Source organism: Colius striatus, assembly GCF_028858725.1.
Source record: "Colius striatus isolate bColStr4 chromosome 3 unlocalized genomic scaffold, bColStr4.1.hap1 SUPER_3_unloc_1, whole genome shotgun sequence".
Lineage (NCBI taxonomy): Eukaryota > Metazoa > Chordata > Aves > Coliiformes > Coliidae > Colius > Colius striatus.
In genome coordinates, this window is record NW_026908390.1 from 10,926 (window position 1) to 32,351 (window position 21,426).

The 21,426-nt window shown below is 47.3% G+C and overlaps 1 protein-coding gene across 1 annotated transcript; it reads right to left on the reverse strand.

Moving 5' to 3' along the window:
• Window positions 1–685: 685 nt before the first annotated feature.
• On the reverse strand, window positions 686–19,911 carry M1AP (meiosis 1 associated protein). The gene is made up of 9 exons (XM_010195220.2): window positions 19,663–19,911; window positions 15,165–15,347; window positions 9,039–9,216; window positions 5,845–6,018; window positions 4,217–4,367; window positions 2,980–3,121; window positions 2,225–2,431; window positions 1,230–1,385; window positions 686–1,051 (listed from the first exon to the last, which is right to left on the reverse strand). The coding sequence occupies exons 1-9, from the start codon at window positions 19,909–19,911 to the stop codon at window positions 911–913; spliced, it is 1,581 nt and encodes a 526-aa protein (XP_010193522.1). The 3' UTR covers window positions 686–910.
• Between the last annotated feature and the right edge of the window lie 1,515 nt (window positions 19,912–21,426).

The following is a 21,426-nucleotide window of genomic DNA, read 5'->3' on the forward strand; positions in this document are numbered from 1 at the left end:
AAGTGAACCTGATGGTGGAGAACTTTATTTTGAAACAGCTTGTCAGAACGAAGTAGAACAGAGGGGCTGCTGGTGCTCTGCCCTGTCTTTGTGTCTGCGCTGGGAACCAGGCTGCCATCCATGCAAGAGCTGCCAGTAGCTCTCTGGAAAGCTCCATGCCAGCTGTCCCCATCTGCTGAACCCTGCCAAGAAGTACTTGCTGTGCTGGCTCGTGGAACAGCCCCACGGCAGGCCCCGAGCAGCGCTGGCTGTGCCGCAGCTCTGGCTGCAGGGAGCTGGGCTCCAGGAGGCAGCCACGGCGTTTTGGCAGGCCTGGCACTGGGTACGTACCCCTGGAGCTGGACAGCTGGACAGTGAGACCGACTGTGGGAGCAAACCAGCACCGTGGCAGGTTGTGCTGCTCTCAGGAGGGCAGCACGCTGGGCTGTAACGTTCCAGTCCAAAGCCTTGGTTTATGCAGATTCAGACACCTCCTGTAGCGACTCTTGCAGGATGAGCACAGCTTGATGTCACTGCCTGCTTTATTTATCTGACTTCCTCACCATGCTGCTTACAGCTTTTCTGCACTTGCTGACAGCAGTCTGTGGTTTGTGGCCTGCAGCAGCCCAGTCTCAGAAACCAACATTCGAGGCACAATGGTCATGAGTGCTGATGGGAATGGACACCACAGGGCACTGCAGGGGATGGCTGAGTCAGGGCATGGACAGAGAGCCCCAGAGCAGCAGGCTCTGCAGAGCAACTTAGTGACTAACAAAACCATCAAACAACACAGAGCAACAAACAACGGGAAGGGCCTGACCAAGGCCCAGCTGAACTGCCCTGCCTGACCACTTCTGGCCCCGTGTGCAAGGCAGCAGCCGGGGCAGGAGCCCGGCCAGGGCAGCCCTTGAGCAGGTCAGAGCCCTGGGGCTCACTGCAGGAACTCCTCATAGTCCCCAGGGAGCTGGGAGTGCTCGCAGGAATCTCTCCTCGCTGCTGCTGCTCTCAACACTTGGACAGGAGAAGGAACCATTGGAAGTGGTGCAACCGTGGCTTTGGCTCTGCTTGGATGCTGCAACAGGGGTCAAACGTCTGCATGGGCAACTCCTCAGCTGCCCTCCCTCAGCTGCACAGGACCCTCTGCCCTCTGCCTCTGCCCTGCCTGCAGGGAGCTGCCCCCAGCCCCTCTGCAGGGAGCAGACTGTGAGGGCAGAACAGTCTGTGGGGCCAGTCAGAGACAAGAGATGTACCTGCTTGGGCTGATGCCGCTCTGTCCGCTGCTCCCTGGGCTGGACCTGCTGCCTGTGCAGAGGTTTGTACAACACACTCTTCAGGTATTTGTAGAGGTTGCTTTTTAGGTGCAAGGGGTTATAAGCCACTTCCACTTCCAGGCTGTTCAGGGCACTCTGCTCAGACAGAAGAAAGAAGCCAATGGCTGTGAGATGTGACAGGCACCCTGGGTTTCGCTTGGGTTGGGTTTTTTTTGTTGTTTTTAGTGTAAGTGCCTGTTGTTTTTTTGCAGGGGTTTAATAGATGCTCCATGCCACCCTGCAGTGATGGGAGAAGAGATCTTGGGCTGTGCTGATACCTACAAGGACCACTCTTAGCTTTGTATAGAAGAAAAGGCATCTGCAACCAGGCCTTAATGGATTTAAGCACTGCTTTGCAGGATGTAGTCCTGTCCTCCCTCATGCCCAGAGTCAGCCAACAGGCTGGGGCACCCTTTTTGGGCACCATCACCCTCTCTTCTCTGCTTTATAAGGCCTCTTCTCCCTCCCCCCCCAGACACACAGCTTGGCTCCAAAGGACAGGCATGTGCTGTCCATGAGGAAAGCTGTATGATATACTGACTGCTGGGAAGAAGTTTGGAAGTGCTTCATCACGTTCCAGCTGTCATAGACACTTTCACAGCTGTTTCCTCCTCTACTCGTCTGCCAAGACCTTCAGTGAGCACTCTGCCCTTCCTGGTATCACCTGAAGCAAAGGCAGGTAACTCAGGAGAACAACATATGGATGGATGATATTGAATGCAGAAGCCGGGCTTTACCGAAAGAAGTGGAGACAGTTTATGTATTGATTTATCTTATGCCTAAAGCCCCTCTCTGCAGTCTGAGAAGATCTGTGTTTCCCAGCAATGAGGGACATCTTCAGCAGCTGCTGCAGGTCCTGTGCATATGGGCTGATCCCCGCTTATACAACTGGGATCCTGTCCACAGACATTTGTGCAGGGCTGTCAGGGACTCACCTCTATAGGGCCACACACTCCCTCAGGATGTTCGGCAAGGAGGGCTGGGAAGGTGGATGGCAGCAAGAGCTCTCTGGTGGCGACTGCTTTGACAAGGAGAGTGGCAGAGTCAGACGGGATGATGACGTAGTAGGAATGCACCGCGATGTTCCAGCTGGGACCTGCGCTCTGTGGCTCACGTTTTGCCAAAAGCATCCACTTCCTTTTCTAAATAGCAAAAGCCAAAACCAATGTGAACGGTGGGCAGCAGCTGCTTCCTTCGGCTCTTTCACGGTCAGGGCTGCTGGGTTCAGGAGCACATACACGTCAGACTAAGAACACCACTCTGCATTAGGGTGTGGATATCACATTCCTTTTGTTTTTAAATTGAACACAACTCAACCCTTAAGAAAAACATCCAGTTTTGCTTTATGACTTGTCAGTAATGGAAAGGCAGCCACATCCCAAGCCCTGGCTAATTATTTTCACAGTTAAAGCTGCACATCTAACTCTGAGCCTGGCTTTAGTCCTTCATACCTCCAAACCCTGCGCTCATACGAGGCTAGAAAGTCTTCTCTGAGACTTGATGTCCTGTAGTGTCTTCCTACTGGATGCGTTGGCTGGAAGGATTTACAAGCCCAACTCTGCCCCATGAGATGAAGCTGCAGCTCTTGAAACATGTTTTCTGGTGCAGGCTAGACAGATCTTACTCAATGTGCACCAACTATTCCTTTCTAAGGCAATCCCTCCCATGAGACTGCCATTTTCACACTCACCAGAAGACTCTGACACAGAGCCTGGAAGCTCTGCTGGTTTATCTCCAGTTCATCCCATTCGAGCTGCCAGCAGCTTGTGGGTCTGATGATGAAGGGTAGGCCATAGAGTACAGACTCACAGACACCTTCAGACTTCAGAGCCCTGCAAACACAGCTCAGGTTAGTGAGGCACAGCCAATGTGAAATGACCAAGGGGACTCTACCAGGAGATGAGCAGCACAAGTGGCAATACTGACATCTGTACCGCTGTGGCCTGTCACTACAAAACCTTGCAGAAAAGTTCAGTTGCAGTGAAAAGAGGCTTTCTTGCTTATCTCCACACTCCCCTATATCTGCCACTGACGAGAGCATGCCAAGAAACAAACCTGATCTTCATGCATTTTGTACAAAAAGCAGGTTGTTACTTTGGCCTCTTGGGCAGTAACTTGCCTGGGCAGTTCCATCCCTTCCCAAGGGACTGTTACTGCACTGTGGTTATGCCTCCCTTAAACTGACACGTGATCTGCTCCTGTACAGAGCCCAAATCCCACCACAACCACCACTGCAGGCTTCACAGTGCCAGCCACTGCCTGTCCACAGCACACAGCTGCTTCACCACAAGGGCTGATGAAGCTGAGGTCCTCTGGCTGTGTTTCAGCACAGTTACTGAGTGCTCCTCAGCTGCTGACAGGTTGAGAATAATTTTAAGAACAACTGTATAGTTCAGAAATGAAGTTTTTTTTCTCCTGTAGATAAACCTCAGAAAGGACACTAGAGAGCATCACTCTCCTTGTTATGCTCTGTGCTTACCAGCCACAGGCTGCTGACAGGAAAGCAAGTAAACTCCTACACGAAGCCAGCCTGCACTATGAGGCTTTGCTTTGTTACTACTACTCAGCTAGTTAGGTCAGACTCAGACATCCAATTAATTGTTGTGGCCTCACTAGGTACTGAGAGAACAGCAGAATTCTGTATGGGCTGCAACCCACAGAACTTCACCCTGCAGGGAAACAACTACTGAATGAATAACATCCACAGTGTTATACTCCTAAAGCAGTAGTGTCATGGAAACACTGCCTTTGCCTCTGCACTCCAGTCTGCACATGTGGGCTGTGCTGTTGCTCTCTGTTGCACTCTGAGTCTCCCAGCACTTTGTGGTGATCTTACCAGGTCCTGGTTGAAACTGCACAGAAAGAGCAAAGGCTGCTGTCATACCTGCCCTCCAGTCACCAAGCTCAAAGCAGACAGCAGCACTTACTTCACTACTCGGAGCTTACAGAGCACTGCAGCAGGCCAGGCTGCCATCTGGCAGGGTGAGCTCAAATCTGCTGCTCTCATGGTGCCATCAGCCGTCCCAGAAAGCAGAGCTGGGTCGACCAGCCTCTCCTGCAAGTCACACTTCAGGCACACTAGGAAAAGGAGATGCATTTAGATCGCTGGCAGTGGTGATGGTGGCACATGACATGCTCAGAGCACTTAGGAAATGTTTTCTAGCAACAGCAACTGTGAAGGGAAGAACAATGCTAAAGCCTGACACACAAGTCAACAATCCATCCTCCTCTTACACACATGAGGAAATACCACATGCTCAGCATGTTCATCAAAGAGTGACCAGCTGGTAACTGGGCAGCAAGTCCCAGTTCTGGCGAGGAGGGGCCAGCTGTGGAGGGAGCAGAAGCTCATTTCCCAGTGCCACACTGGACTCAGGGCCACACATCTGCCAGCCTTTCTGCCTGTGCTGTGGAGAAGCCCAGCATACTGATGGCACCAGCTCTGGTGTAATATGATCTACAGTCACACACCATTTCTCTGGTCTTCTGTGGATTTCTTGGGTCTGGGAAGGTAGAAACACATGACACAGAGTAACTTGGTCTGTCCTGCAGGCTGTAAGACAACAATGCACTTCATGCTATGGTGAGGGAAAAGCCACTTTTACTACAATGTCCTAACTGCCTGTGCTGGTCTGGAGGCTGCTACGACAGACGCAACACAAATGAAAAGTCACATCAGGCTCTCTGCTCTGCTCGCTGTTGTGCACATCTGCAAAAGCCACCAGCAGCTCTCTATGAGCTTTGCTTCCAGTCTGGAGGTGGCCTGTGAATCACCACAAAAAAACAAGCACACTTCTGCTGTGATGGCAACAGGAGCTGCACATCAGCAGCATACCGGGGCAGCACATTGTGCCAGATGGAGAGGCATGGCAGGAGGACTGCTGGAACGTCACCTGCAGACAGCAGTGCAATGGTGACAGACAGTTAATAAAGACTTTGAGGAACACCTTGTCTGCTGTAGCTGTTGGTGTTTTCAGTGCTCACCTTAGGGATTTGGACCTGGAGCAGTAAGGGAAATAATGTTATGTATTCCATAGACATTTTCCCATGCATTCCTGCAACTGCTGACAGCTGCAGCTAGAACATCAGCCACTTTAGTGCTAAATCAATAGATACAAATAGAAGGCAGGTCCCATTGTAAGACAGCCTCTATTTAGGTGCAGCTCTGGCACAGACTTTTGGTGTCAAACACAAGGAACATAATTCTCAGGGCTAGACAACGGAGCCAGAAGGCCCCTGGCTCCCAGCACATAAGGCCTCTTTCACCTTGGCCAAGTGGCTATAGATTCAGGTACCCTTCAAGGCACATTTTTGCTGCAGAATGGAAATGAATTTCAGTGTCAGCAGCCACAGGACATGGGAGCGACCCAGAAGCCTTCTGAGAAAATGGTCCCTCTCAGCCCAAGAAAGGAGAAACTGACAGCTTTCCAGGTCACCCAGAGACCTTACTTGAGCCTCTAAATGTGAGGGAACATGCCCATAGGACAGGCCTGGGTAACCTTTAAGGCTGTGGGGTTTTGGAGCTCCCTGCAGAGGGGGGGAGAAAATGAAATACTTGGGGTGGTCTTTTGTGCAGTGCCATGGCTGAAGCCTCCTGATGGAAGGAGGAGGTGGAGATGTTCTCTCTCTGTGCCATAGTCATATAGCCACGTCTTAAACAGCATCTCCAAGCTGATGACATTATCCTCTACAGTTTGCAGATCAATGTCCATTCCCAGGATTGTGAGGTCTAAAGGGGGGGAAAAAAAAAGGTGAAAAAAGCACAAATATTTTCAGCCACAGACAAGAATTCTCTTGCATCTTGCACTACACTAAACTGCCTCTGGACCAGTTTTCATTAACAATAGGGCCAAGGAAAAGAGCTCGAACTAGCCATCTGGGAAGGGATTCTGAGAGCAAGTTACCAAAGCCACTGCAAATAGGTGAATTGGTTTTTTTAGGCCCATCAGATTGACAGCATTTTGAGATCTCTGAGCTTTTGTGGTACATCTGTATAAAACATCAGCAGACAAAGAAACTGGAAACTGTCATTTGCTTCCAATCAGGTGAGATGGAGAGGGCACAAAATGGATTTCTCAGGCAGAGAATTTAAACTGAGACGATTTTTCTGTGTACTACTGATATAAATGCAGGATGATCTGTCACAGCAATGCTCTGGATATTACAAGGCTCAAAAAACAGCCACTAAACAAAGTCCTGGCAGAAATACGCATGGTGGGATGAACCTCGTAATGAAGTGCTGCATCATAAGGTTTATTTTGCAGCTGCACATGAGATCTGGCAGCTTCCAATCTTTAGGGTCATTTTTTTAATACAATCCTTTTTGGTTTTTTTTTTTCCAAAAACTGAGGAAAAGAGCTTTAATAGATAAAAAAATCCCTCTTCATAAACCAGTTGGTCTCCTTTTTCTGGACTATCCATTCCCTGGTGCTCCTTTTAGACAGCAAACACATCATCCGGTGGTAGAAGACTCAGAAAACTGTCATCTGAAAGATGAGTGGCTTTTCTGTCCTCATTTATGTTTTCATTCCATTTATGGGGTGCAAGCACTACACAACTTCACTTTGATCAACAGTGTGGTGGGGTTTTACACACCCTAAATCACGTTTGTGACCCAGAGGCACACGCCACCTCCTGTTCTGTGGTGTCCAGTTTTCCAAGGCTTCCCCACAGGGTTCTATGCAACACCCAGCTCAACACAAAATGCTGACAGGGGTCCTGCTCCCTCCAGAGGCCGGCATTCGCAGCCACACAGAATGCTGGCCTCTTCCCACAAGGACAGATCTGTGCTCTTAAAGAATACCTCAGCCACGGAGCTGTAGGCAACAGTTCCTCGATTCTGTAACTTGTGTTTTTATTGTGGTTTTGGCATATTAAATGAATTCTGAAGTCACACCAGAGTGACAGAGCCTTGATCCTCTTCCTTAGGACTCACTGTTCCCAGTGTTCATGGCAATGGCGCTGGCCAGAAAGAGATGGCCTTGCCCTTCTCTGTCTTTTTCTGAACAGGCAGAGTCCAGCATAACCAGCCCTGTCTCATGGAGGGAGACTGGCCCTTCGTGGCAGGCAGCTTGTAACGGGTAGTAGGAGGGCTGATACACCTCCAGTGCTTGCCTGGACTCAGGGTTTGGTTTGGTCTGCCACCAGGCTAGTGGAATGGGAAGCAGCAGGTCTGCTGTACCCAGTCAGTGCTGGGCAGACTCCTGCTATGTGGCAGTCACCTTATCAGCCTTGAGAAAGTGCTGAAATACCTGAGCAGATTCAAGAGTTAGGAAAAACGAAACACAGGACTGAAAGTTGCAGTTAGAGCAGCAGTTAGAGCACTGCACCGAACCCCTGTGGTGCTGGACTCCCGATAACCATCAGGCTGGCTTACAGTTTGCTCAGCACCTTTTGCTTTGAAACAAAAAGGCTCAAAACAGGCTCTAACAGGAATTTGTGTTTCTGAATTTCTCATTAGTGTAGCTTAAAGTCTCACTGCTGAAAACTGCTAGATGAAGGGAGGAGGTCTTCAGAGGTAAGGACAGGAAAAATAACATCCAGAGTCTAGGGTATGCTTGTGCTTTCACTAATGAAACCTGTGCGAGGTGTGCAAAGGCCAGGGCAAAAGGGAATGTGTGATTCATCTAAACATGCCCAGCCTCGGCTTTGCCAATGCACCAGAAATTTGCTACTGCAACCAGAAGAGGAGCAATAGACAGGATGGGCAACCACATCCAGCATTAACTGTCCCTGTAAAAGCATATTCTCTTTGCTAATAGCAGGTCTTACAGTAACTTTGCAAGATGTTAGGACTCGGGTTTTCAGCTTATTATCAGCTAATTGTAAGAACTTGCCTGTGAACCACAGCCTGGTACCAGGTGTGTCTTGTTGATGAAGAGTTCAAATGCCAGCAATAAAAGGCCTTTAAAAGAGAAGCTTGGCTTGGCAGAGGCTGCAGGATATCAAAGAATTTGTGGGTATGCAATTGCTGGTTACTGGAGAAGTGCAACATTAAGAGCTCAAGAAAAACTGCCCTAAGCAGAGAGAAAATGAGCAGCTAAGTAAGAACACTATCAGTGGCAAAAGGCAGCTAAATAATAGGGTAAGTACCTGCTTTGGTTTGAGAAAGTAACTCTTCCCAGTATTGTGTAATATGGAGTCTAGGGGAAGGGACTGAAAGCTAAAAATTTTCTAGAAATCAAGCATCGAGAAGACAAGATCTTGAGTTGGTAAAGATGAGGAGGAGGGGTTATTTCTGTAGGATCACTAACTGTGAATGACTTGCCTGCTTTTCCTTCTCTCTCTTCTCTCTATATGTCTGCTTCTCTCTCTCCTGGCTACCTGCTTCAAGGGCTCTGGTTGCCTCTACCTGCACCAAGGACCTTTTGATCAGCCAGTTGACTGTTCAGCAGTATGAGTGTATGTGTGTTTGAGGGTATGTTACCCCCATGAGCTCTGTGACTTTTCTCTTTAATCCTTCAGTAAAACTGTGCTGTACATGAAGCCAGTATGAGGCAATGTACTGCAGCAGTGCATGAAATCTACATCCTAATCTTGCTCTTACTGTATGAAGTCTGTATTCCAGTTCTTTAGTGTGATAAAGTCCCAGAGAAGTGTCATGATACAAACTGCTTGTTGTTCCTTCAGGCACAGTAGCTCCCATTTGCATGAGTGACACTAAATGGCACAGAGTGTTATATATCGGACCAAAGCAAGAACTATTGGCTGTGCTAAGCTGTAACTTCCCTGAGCCTGTCTTGCACTCACCACTGCTGCTGAGCTCTTCTGCTGGTATGCAGTGTTCCACATCCTCAGGCTCCAGAAAGTCTCTCTTCAAAACCTCAATGACTTGTATCCTCCGCAGGCTCACAAGATCTACATCTTTTAACTTCTCTTCCAGATGCTTTACCATTTCTTTGCTGGACTGGCTAGTCAAAATGGTGATCTGAAACACAAACTGTTATGTGCAACAGTTGCCTCTACCCCAATTCTCTGTTGATAGTGGAGAGAAATCTTGCTAAAGTATCCAAAAGCAGATTTAAAAGCAGTTTTTTGAGCTTTGTCTTATATTTAAGCCAATATGAAATGGATTATGAGGTTCACTGCAAGAACAACAGGTTTGTGCCACTGCTGGAAGAAGACAGAACAATCCACAACTGTCTTATCCCTTGTGCTCTGTACTTTGGGTCAGTGAGCCTGTGTGTGTAGGAGGGGCTCTGCCTGAGACTGAGGGATGGTGCCACTTTCCATTACTGCATCAGTTATTGTTCAGGCAGACTGAATTTGGCCTTCCCACTTCAAGGCTGAATGGGAATTATTTCCTTTTTTCTTAAGTATATAGTCTATGCTAAAGATGTCTCTTAAGAGAGCAACAATAGGTGGGATTCCCACTTCCCAGTTTTGATGTAATACTAAGTGAGTGCAAAGAGCTTCTTCAGTGACAGACAACCAGCCACAGCTTCTAGAGGGATGTCAGGAATGTCTGACACTTGCTTCTATATGAAAGAGTAGTTGGATGAGAGTTCTGACTTCTGACCTTGCCTGATAATAGTGATGGTGAAGTACTGAGTCTTCCCAGCATATCTGCTGCCTGCTCCAAAGGACTAATTAATAACTCTAAATTAAGGTGCAATTTAGGTAAGGCTGCTGCCACATATCCTGTAGAGAGCATTTGGAGAAAGTTCACAGGAGACCTTCACAAATGAGTTTTACTACAAAGGCATTAAACAAGGCTGACAGAAATGACAGCTCAAGGGTAGGGATTTCTTCTGGAGGGAGGGGGAGGAGTACAGGGAGTGTACCTGCTGCTCCATCCAGGTCTATCTGGGAGATACAGATAATGAAGCAGTAATTATAACTTCCTTTATGAACTTACAAAAGTAGACAAAAACTTTCAGGTTATGTTATGCATGCCTGTGAAGAACAGAGCACAGAGATGGGCAGAAGAGCCCAAATAACACCCTGTCCCTGGTCACTGCCCTCATCTCAGCAAAAGCCTGTCTCCCCAAGCACAGAGGCACAGTACCAGACCAGGAAAACAAGTCAGGGGCTTGGCGAAAGGGAGAGGACACCCTTTGGGGGCTGCTGTCTGGACTGTCCTTGGAGAGCCCTTATCTGAGTGTGAAACTCCTGAAGATGAGTCCAAACCCAAGCATCTTGCCAAGGGAGAGGCAGGCTGTGCCTAGTGGAGTGAAAGTGCACAATGCTTGTTACAGGATGTGTGGGGTAAGAACCAAAAATGGCACAGGGATAGAGCTAGGTGATTTGGGAAGGAAATCAGAGAGGTAAGGGCATAAAAAGAGCTGGTAGCATGTAAACAGCTGTCTGTCCAGTATGCTTGGCCCTGCTCTGCCCATCACAGCCTGTTCCATCTTCTTCAGTTCCTGCCATGCTCAGCCTCAGACCCACTGGGCCTGGAGGCATGGAGCTGTGGCAGCTTAGCTGGTGTCAGATCAAGCCTGACTCCCCTAACAAAGGATATCTCTGAATGGAGAATCACAGAACAGATCACTAGTGTTTGCTTCTGAGTTACTGGGATGAAGCAAGTATGATAGGCTTCTTTTAGGACCTAATAGAAAGAACAGGACTGTTCTTGAGCTGGGGATAGCTGAATGATCTAGAAGAAAGTTACACTTTGCAGAGTTATTGATGGAGTATTTTCCATGCTGATGCACTGTTACTTCATCAGAACCATGGCTGCAGTACAGCTGCAGCCTGTCACCTCCCATTTACCCTTCTCAAAACCCAAGTTGCACATGCACATGCAGGTCAGACCAGGAGACATCTTCCACCATGTACAAAAGCTCAGGTAACAACTGTCACTTCACCACAGCTTCTAGATATAATCCCTCACTGCCACTATACTTCCTAATCTGACAAAATTGGACTACTGGTGACCTAAAACGCTTCTCATCCTTTTGCAGATTGGCCCCATTTCCTGCCCTGCAGCTGCTGCTGAGCCGAAGCTTTGCTGATGCTGGTGGCTTTTCCCCTCTGACATCAGGATCTCACAAGAGTAAGTGTTTTCAGTACTTTCAACAAATACTTGGTTTTTAAATGACTGCAGGTTGTAACAAGGTCTGCCTCCCATGCTTACTGGTCAGCTAGGAGTGCTCTTGCCTCTTTCTGGTTTCCCTGCTAGGAAAAGGCATATTTGCCTAAAGGCTCCATCTGATTTGCACAAGCACACTGGCAGTGGCACTTGTGTACTATAAATACCAGCTGTGGTGGCCTCACACTACAGAAACTGTACTTATAGATACCTGTAACACCTCCTTAAGCAGTTGTGTTCCAGCTGGCTCACATGTTAAGCATCCTTCATCAACAGCCTCTGATATATCATGTTCTTTCCTCCTGCTGCTGTTCATAGCCCTGTCAGTCCTTCCTCCTCATCCTGCCCTGCAGCTCCGCTGCTGCTGCCCTCCAGGCCTTGCCAGCACCTGGTGACGCTCTGGACTAGTCTCTTCCATGTGGATGGAAGCATGTGGAAAGCCTTTTGGTTTAACGTGTTGCTTTAGAGGCGTTAACATCAAAAGCAAAAAAGAGTAGCTCTTTCAGAAGAGAAGGCTTCACAAACAGAAAGAGTAACCACCTCTGAGATGAGCCAGTGCATCTCAGGTCTGCCCTCACTGGCTGCTTTTTCTTCTTCTGTCCAACTGAGCTCATTTCCTTGGATGCAAGCTAGAACACAGGGAGTTACACTGGAATGGGAGTACACCCTTTACTGTTGAGGTGAGGGAGCCCTGGCTCAGGCTGCCCAGGGAGGTTTCCAAAACCACCTGGATGTATTCCTGTGCCCCCTGATCAAGGGGAACCTGCTTTAGATGATCTCTAGAGGTCTCTTCCAACCCTGACCATTCTGAGGTTTAGGTGTGTGAAACACCTTTTGTGGAGAGTTGCAGAAGACTGAATTTCATCCACAGACTGCACTTAGGCAGCATGCAGAACAGGAGGGATTGCTAGCTTGCACAGAAGTCTGCTGTCTTTGAAATTCTGCACAGAACCAAGCTCTGAGCTGAAGTTCCCTCCTGATTTGGGTATACTGGACCAAATTGTACAGATGTTGGTCACACAGCTGATCCAGCTAGGCATGACAGCCAGCTCTACTTCTCAGCTTGCCAAGACTCTCTAGGGTTGTCTTTAGATGGGACTGAGTATCTAGGAGCCTTGTCAAGCCAAGGACAATGTAATGAACCATGTGAACTTGCTGTTTTCTGGTACCAGGAAGAAAAAAACCATTTGGCTACCTATCAAAATTGTCAATGAAGTAATATGTGGTCAGATTAATACCAGAAGGGTGGGAGACACCTAATTTTCCAGGCTGATTCAAGTATACAAGAGCAAATACAAGTTGGTAAATTGTCAGGAGGAGTTATTGTTGCATCTATGTTCCCATGAAGAAATGGAAGTAGATTGTAAAAATAGTCATCAAGGTTTTAAGTATATCATACCACGGTGTGTCACTGCAGCAGGTGTCTTACACCCTCTTGCAATGAAAAGGAAAAGCATAATGATTTGTATAATCTAGAGGAAGGAGGACCACTTAGTGTAGTCTGAGCTCTCTGCATTTGTAACTTGATTTTGAATGTAGCTATCTCGTTCCATCAGCTGTACTAGAAGATGTCTGGACTTTGTCAAAAAAAGGTCTTGTCTGGAAAGTGTACTCTGTTGTTTCCAACACCCAGCTCTGAAGTTAAAAGCACAAAGAATGTTGGAAATAGGAAAAAATACTTTGAGGCCCTAAGAAAACCCAGAGAAGCAGTAAATCAGAAAGACTTGCTGGATAGGCACTAGAAGTGAGCCTTAATGAATGCTAAGAGAGCCTGCCTAATCACAGCAGGACTCTGGAAGGGTTTAAGGTCCAAATAAAGTAGGATGACTGGGGAAATTCCACTCGTAGTCTGGATTCCTTTTTAGGACTGACAAAGCTCCAAAACCAGGTGGACCCTGAGCCTCCGAAGTCTGAAATGAAAGACAGGTTCTGATGTTCCCTCATGTCCAGAAGAAAACATCACTTCTGAGTCCTTCCACTCCTGGTAACTCCCTACCCTTTTGCATCAGTTGATAGTACGAGTTTGTTTGTTTTAAAAAACCTTCTTCCTGTGAGCCTTGCTCTGTCTGCTACACCTGCACACATGCTCTCATGTGGTATTGGCAGCTTCTGGCCTGCTTATTCAAGCATGCACATCCAGCTGAGAACACAGCCATGAGCATGCACCAAAACCTGTCAGTCCCTGTCCCAGGATTGCTGGATGTACAGTTTTCCCTAGCTATGTCTCCTTCTCTGTGGGAATCTGCCCAGAGTCATTTGTGGAGCTGATGTATTCATGCAGATCTGGATATTGGATCTCTGAGACAGCTGAATTGCTGAACAGAAATTTTCTGGTGTGTTCACCGTACATAGGGTCATGTCAGAGCCACTGCTCAAGCTAAGCAGTGACAACCATTTATGGACTTGGCTCAGGAAGCTCTGGACAGAGCTGCTGTGGCCATGTTCACTCCCACTGAGAATCCTGGGAAACAAGACGTGTGCGTGTGTACAGAGACCTCACTCAGCCTGTCCTGCCATACCCACCGCTGTCACTGTCCTGTCCAACAACACTCCTTTAGCTGAAGTCCCCATTCTTTCTACTCTCTCCAGGCAAATGATCAGTACCCTGTCACAAAACTTCCCTAACCCTGAGCAGAAAGGTGAGGTTTACGTGTGGCATTTCGAATAGCCCAGTCCCACGGCTTTCTTCCCTTGAAGGAAATTTGGGAGCTGCTGTTGCACAGGACACACAGTAAGACATAGCCAAGAGCTGGGATGAACAGAAATACATTTCATGATGCAGGAATGCTCATTTAACAGCTTTTAGGCTGTCTTTTATGAAACTTTCTCAGCCCTGTAAGTGGAAGGAGATAGATGTTTACAAAGCACAACTGATAAAGTGGGAAGTGAGAGAGAGAGAGTGTTAATGCATTAGCAGCTGCACCTCATTCAGGGCCTTGTAAAGTGCAAGGAGTGGAAGGTAAAGCCCTAGTGCATCAGCATGACAGAAGGCCCAGTTCTCTGGGCATAGGCAAAGCAATTATACTGCCCCGTTCTTTGTATGTCTGCCACAGAGGTGTCAGAGATCAGCCTTTTTCCCTGTGTTTGCCAACACAGGGATGAGTGCCACGCACAGACACGCTGCTTCCCACGTGGCAGAGCTCTCAGTCCTGCAGGGCTCGCAATGGTCCTTTGAGACTATTCAGTTATTACATGCAGCCACTGCCAATGATGTATTGCAAGGGACCCCTGCTACAACTTGCAGAGTAGGAGCCTCGTGGAACTCCCAACTGAGGAAAAAAAACCCCTATGAATTGTAAACAAACCCTCTTGTTCCAAACACTGGCCATATTCTGACTCTGAAACCTGTAGAGGGCTGTGCCAGACAATGACCATTCCATAGGCTCTTCCAGCCCTTTGCAACCTCACCAACTTCCTCCTGCTTGTACGAGTTCACTTTCAATGAATTCTACTTGTGCTTTCAGCCACAATGAGGACCTTTGCACACAGAAAGTTACAGACACTGTAAGCCCAGAATGTAACTGTAGGCTGAAAGGAAAATCCTGTCAGTGAATGTCTTTGCCTTTGACACACTCCCCTGTGAGGGTAACCAAAGTCATGCTGAAAAAACATCCAGTCTTAAACACCTGGAAATTAAAGTCAGTCTCCGCAAGCAACTCCAACCCAAATCTGCCCAGTTTCCAAGAGCATTCAGAGACTGCCACGTGAGGGGGGGTTGTGTGGACAGCTTTTTTTCTGAACTGCTCTTTCCCTCCTGTGGACTTCAGATACCACACAGGCTATCACCTGAACGTGCTGAGTCTGGTGGATGGCTCCCTGCTGCATTCCCAATGCTTTCTCACCTCAACAGAGCTACTTGTTGAACTTCCTGCTGCTGTGTGTCTGCTGTATTGTTTGAACTGTTGTAATCCATCCTGCACAGCTTGTACCACTCCGTTTGCCCCCTGTGGGAAAGAGCCTTCCCTTGGTAGCGAGCGCAGCTCCGCAGTGCAGGCTTGAATCCGTGCAAAGTTCTCTTTGACTTGCTGCAAAACAGGATTCAATGAAACAGAAAGGCTGTAAATGTACTGATAATATGAAATATTTTCCCGTAAGGTGGAAGAAGGTGTTGGGATTCACAGCACTGAGAGAAGACTGGGAGCAGGAGCCAAGCCTATGGACAGTGTTATCATCAAAAGCAGCTGGTGGTTATGAGAGGAACAGACACAGTCACTTCTCACATTTTCAGCTGTCTCCCTGCCTCTAGCCAAAATGTAGTACCTCAGCACACCCCTCCCCACTGGCCCTGATTAACACCAAGGTAGGACTTGAGACATAAATAGGAGCACTGAGGTGGTGTGATATCCCCAGGCCATTGTCACCCCTGCCATACCTGTCTGAGCTCCTTCACCCATTGAGCTGTGGATTGCTGGAACCTGCTTTCAGGAGGGTTTGGAGTCACCAGTGGCAACAGGTTCAAAAAGGGATAACGTTTCCAGAAGCAGATAGCTAGAGGAATAACCTGAAATGTATCTTCTATCATTGTTAATAGAACAGCTGTAAGGAGAATGAACTGCAGGAAGTGATTGAGCTGGGGCACTCCCCCAAAATAGCCTTTCCTTTTGAAACTGGGCTGATGGACTGTTGCTCTGACTCAGGACCGTTTCTTATGCTCTTCTTATACTGCTGTTTTAGGACATTCAACTACAGTAAGGGTTACCAAAAAAAGCTAATGCTGATGGGAGGTCTGCAGACCTGTCAGAGATGAGCTACCAGAGCAAGAGTCAGAAAGGGAGAAATATTCTATAGCTGTTTATACAAATGTTTGATTCTTCAGGCCACAGTTAACACTGTACAGTGGCTGCCCTGATTCAGGATGGCAAGATGAACAGTAGAAATGCACAGATCATTAACCCATTGTACCCCACTATGATGCTTTGCGTCAGTCTCATGGATTGGAGGATATTGGGCTGCATTCTCCCTGCCTGCTACGGTGATCTAGATGACCTGCACTCCAGGGCTGCTGAGTCCTTACATCCCATATATTGCTCAGAAAGATGGTATCAGTTTATAGTGGTCACCCAAATCCACAGAAGGCAGTCTGATTATGAACCAGGCGGGATGGGATCACATTAGACCCCTTTCATACTCTTTCTCCACATAGTATTAGTTGAGGCTACCTGGTATCTATTACTCAGCCACGATCTTTCTTTAGCGCTGAAATGACAATGCTAGAGAGCCCCAGGATTCAAAGGGGTGTATGTGTAGCATCTCTACTAGTGCTCACACAGATGTCAGCTCACCTGAGCTTCAGCAAGAACTTGAAGGAGATGAGACATGCTCAGCAGTTAACTGGCAAATTCTGGTCACAGCAGAGACTTTTAGTGAACTCTGACAAATCTGTTTGAAGCACTGTAAGATGCTGCTGCCAGAGGTCATCTTCCTCACAGAACAGGCCACAGATGAATGTATGACTCTTTTGCTTCCAATGGCTGGAGCTCAGACTCACCATGCAGCCATGGGTGACAGCATGGTCTTTCAGCAGTGAACCAGGGAGCTCAGATACGTGTTCACAAACAGCTTTGACATTTCTGCAAATAAGATGGGGAAGAAATCTGGGACAGGTCAACCCTCACCTCAGAAGGGTGAAGAGAACAGTCTTAAGGGAAGACAATCACACATTTGTGCTCTACAGTGTGAGAAGTGTCTGGCCCATGACGTCAGTTCTGCTGTGAGGCTGGCAATCTTTGATGCATGCACCAAGCAGATGAAGCCAGGAGCTTTTTCCAAGTGCCACAGCAGAATTGCCTGCAGTTCAGACACGACCCCTGCAACCCCAGGAGGCAGCTGCAGCTCACATGGATGTAAACCGGCTCTCTCAGGTCAAGTATTGCTCCTAACTATGGCAGAACAGGGCTGAGCACAGGCTGCAGGGCAGCCTGAAGTCCAGTTAAGTATCTGTCCTTTGGAACTGCCAACATCAGAGTCGCATTTTCTCGTGTATAAGCACAGCTACTTTAAATGTTATCATAGGCAAGGCTATACAAGCTGCAGTTTCAACTCTGGAATGTGCTTGGAGCATAAGTTAAACTTCTAAGCACAAACTGTGGTGTTTATTTCTGACTGCACCGCTCGTCTGGGCTCTGACACCCAACGCAGTGCCATTGGCCTTGGTATGTCTCATCACACGTGACCCTCCTCCTTCATTACACAACCCCAAGAGTTCACAACTTCACACTGTGCGTCCAGCAAAATATTTTAATCTGCAACACTACATTGCTTCCAGAGTAAAGCTGCCAAAATGAGAGCTCCAAGCTGGCCACGAGCTGAGGCAGGCACTGTGCTCACTGCCCCACCTGGCTCCTTCTATGTGTTGTAGGTACAAACAGGAGGAGGGGGTAAATTTTTAGCATTCTGTACAGAACTACTGGAATGTAGCAACCAAAAAAAACCCCAGAGGAGTGAATACACAGAAAGGCTTGGAAGTTATGAAGGGCCTGTAAAAGTGCCTTGCACTTTTACTTTGTTCTCTTTCATTTACCAGCTGGAGGATTGAGAAGGGTCCTGCTTGTATTTAGAGGAAAAAGCATAAAACACAAGCAGGTTCTTCAATGTAGCCAAGAGAGAAAATACATTAACAAGTTCCTGGAAGCTAAATCACAGAATCTCAAGGGACCTTGAAAGCTCATCCAGTGCAACCCCCCCTGCCAGAGCAGGACCACCTAGAGTAGGTCACACAGGAACTTGTCCAGGTGGGTTTTGAATAAATGCAAATGAGAAACCAGGTGCAAGCTTCACAAGGACAATGATTAACCACTGGAAGAAATTATCATTGGGATTTCTTGATTCCCCATCTTGTAGTATCTTCAGACCAAAACTAGATGTCTTTCTGGAGGAAGTGCTTTAATGGTACTCTAGTGAAATATAATAGCCGGTAATACGAAAGCCAAACAATGATCTAAGGGTTCCTCCGCCTTTAAAACCCGTGAGCATCAAAATGAGGAACTGTTGTTTAAGTAAAAAAGGCAGCCTGTCATGAGCAGAAGACTCTCATGCTGGGGAAAGTAGAGATACGGTGTCGAAATGCAGCTGTGCTCCGGTGCCCCACGATTACCAAAGATCTGAGGTTGCTGTCAGATAGCACATGTTGGATTGGTGTCAGGACCAAATACAAAAGCAGGAATTTGGCCCAAAACCTTGCAAATTAACTTGGGCATAATGCAAAATCATGGAAAACAGGCCTGGAACCAGCTGTTGGACAGATTACTCAGTATATCCTACAGTGACATGAACTCATCCTAGGAAGCAAGGAAAGCATCTGCTCTTAAAGCCTCCAATCAGAGTGATTTCACAGTATGTCCAGACAACGTTTCTTTGGTATCCCCTTTGTTGTCCTTGTCACATTATCTATAACCCATTCTACAAAACAATCACCATCATTGGCCAGTCTTCCTTGCAGATCACATTTGCTGAATTACTGTTGACCTTGTAACTTTTTTTCTCAGTTGGCCTCCACCTTTCCTGAGGTGTGTAATCGTGAGAAAATGGTTCAGAAGGGTTAATGCTGCCTGTTTACACTGTTTAAATGCAGGTGCTCACTATGACTGTAATAGTATGACTTCGCAGATTCTTGTGAGCTTTCTGATGCTTTGTAATCCCAAAATTTATTGTAGGGCTGGCTTGTCAGTTTCCACCTGTACCTGCAGAATACTGCTGCATATCCCTAGATGAGTGAAAAACTGTTCTTACTGACTTTGATCTATATATCTAAAAGCTGTATGGATGAGGTGCTTAGGGACATGGTTCAGTGGGTTAAATGCTAGTTAGCTGACTAGTGACAGTGTTAGGTTTATGGTTGGACTCGATCTTAAGGGTCTTTTCCAACCTGAAGGATTCTGTGATTTCAGGATATTTCTCAAACTTGGGAAAAATATTTGAATTCCAATTCTTTCCCCTTAAATGTTCCCCAAAGTGGGACTATTTGTGTAATCAACAGGAACACAGACCATTTCACCATCCAAGTTATTACAGCTGTAGAGTTCTGTTTGGTAATGTTGTTAAGAGAAGCAGCACGGATGGTGCAGAAAGCAGCCTATGAAAAGGAGAGGTACAGCAGGTATTTTAGGAAGGAACAGCACAAACCCTAATTTATGCACATGAGCAACTCCACAGATCAAGAATATGACACTCCTTCTAAACGTTCTTTCATAAAATTGACCTCCTTCACAAAGTCTATGAAACTGCTCTTTGAGAGGATTATTTTTTACACTTTTGCAGTAAACCATAACTTCCTTTACTGAACTGCAGCCACGTACTGCATCATGTTCCCTGAACCCCCCAGGATACAGTTTTCCCACGTACCGTGAAGGGAAGCAGACACTCCTGCTGGCTCTGCACCACGTAGAGGCTCAGCAGGGGCACGCGGCAGGGGCTTGTCAAACTGCATGCCAAACACAGCGTGTTCTCCAGGGCTTCGGACAGAACAGAGCAAGTGTTGGCCCAGGAAGGTGATGTGACATCCACCACGAGAACCCGTGCTGGCTGCTGGCAGTGAACTTTAGCAGCAGGAAACATTCTCCATGTTTCTGAGAATAACTTTCTGGAATTCATGGCTTTTGAATATGGGCATTAGAGGTCCGGTCGGTCACTCATCTGCACCTGAACAGGAAATACGGACAAATAATAGCAATGAATGAGACTTTCCCCTTCCCGTTCCCCTGAAAGCAACCTGAGACATAGCAGACACTGATGAATTAAGACTCCTACAGCTTCCTCCAAAGCAATTGCTGTCCATAGTCTAAGATAAACCCACAGAAAGACAAGGGGAAAATGCATCTGGTCAGAAAGCAGAATGGTTCCACTAAGGAAAATGCAAGGTAGAGAGACCTTTACAGATGCAACTAGAGCACTTCAAAATGTTAACGCAGCTATGCTCAGCCCGTGGATGAGCTGTGTGGTACGTCCTGTGACCCCTCTGTATGGTTCAGGAGCCTGGCACCAGTCTGCAGCAGAGAAGTGATCTCCAGCAGCTGGAGGACAGCAAGACTTTGAACTCCCATTCCTGCTTCTGCGGTGGCCAAGTGATTATACTCAAACACCCAGAAGAGAACACAGTCCCCACTCCTTGGTAGCCAGTACGAGACATGTAGCTGTCATATCCAAACATGGCCAGCATGATGCATCAAGAAAATATTGTGTCTACAGCAGTTCTACTTTGTGGATGTTGGAGAACCAAAGGATCATGTCCTTCAGGATATCCAACACCCGATGTTAGTTCTCTGCACTGACAAAAGCCTCAATGAATGTGGCACTCAAGATGCCCATCAGTATCTCACACTGTTCAAGAACATGGAAGTGCTGCAAGCCTTAAAAAATCTCTAATGTCAGAAAATCCAACAGAAAGTATTTTCAGCCAAACCCCAGCTTTGATTCCCAGAGATGGCTGGAGGTGCTGGGAATGCTATGCACAGAAGTAGCTGTGCTGCATGTGTCACTGAGCTGTGCCAAACAATGCAGATCTGTTAGAGCATCTGATCTCAGTGTTGCAGGTGGCAGCTTGAGCAAGGAAGGAAAGTAAAGATTAGGGCTCCTCAGCTCCCAGGTCCCGGGTGAGCGGGAAGAGGAGTGGTTCTTGTTGCAGTGACCGGGGAGGCACACTGAGTGTGTGCTCAGCACACTTCTTTTTGTTTTCCTTCAAATATTCAGCCTTCCACCCAGCAGCAGCACTATGTATCTCTGCATGTACAAGGCTCAGCTGGTGTTGCTTTGAAATACTTCCCCATGACCTTTACGAAAGTTGGACCGTTTTTGTGAAATAGCTGCAGCAAACAGGAAGAGTGTGCTCTCAGGTCTTGTGTCTTTCCTGTGCCTCACGTGTGCGACACAGAGGAAGCCACTCAGCCCTGAGCCCAGAGCAAACACCACGTTGTTTGGCTCAGGTTTAGTGGCAAAGTAGTCACACGCACTCATCCTCAGATCTTGAATATGATGATTCCCCCCCCATTTCCCTTCAATGCATACATCTTAAGCACAAGAGCCAGCATTTTCCAGTTAAAAAACCCCTTTTTCTTCCCTCATTGAAAACACATATCCTGTCTAAAATCTTTTGACTAGATCTAAATGTGT

What these genes read in the sequence shown, in the direction of transcription:
- M1AP (XM_010195220.2), bottom strand. Translation starts at nt 19,911, where the DNA reads ATGAATTCCAGAAAGTTATTCTCAGAAACATGGAGAATGTTTCCTGCT. An exon ending in TGTAAGCTCCGAGTAGTGAA is followed by an intron (nt 3,122 to 4,216) that starts GTAAGTGCTGCT and finishes CTGTGTTTGCAG; the next exon opens with GGCTCTGAAGTCTGAAGGTG. An exon ending in CTCTGTGTCAGAGTCTTCTG is followed by an intron (nt 2,432 to 2,979) that starts GTGAGTGTGAAA and finishes TTTGCTATTTAG; the next exon opens with AAAAGGAAGTGGATGCTTTT.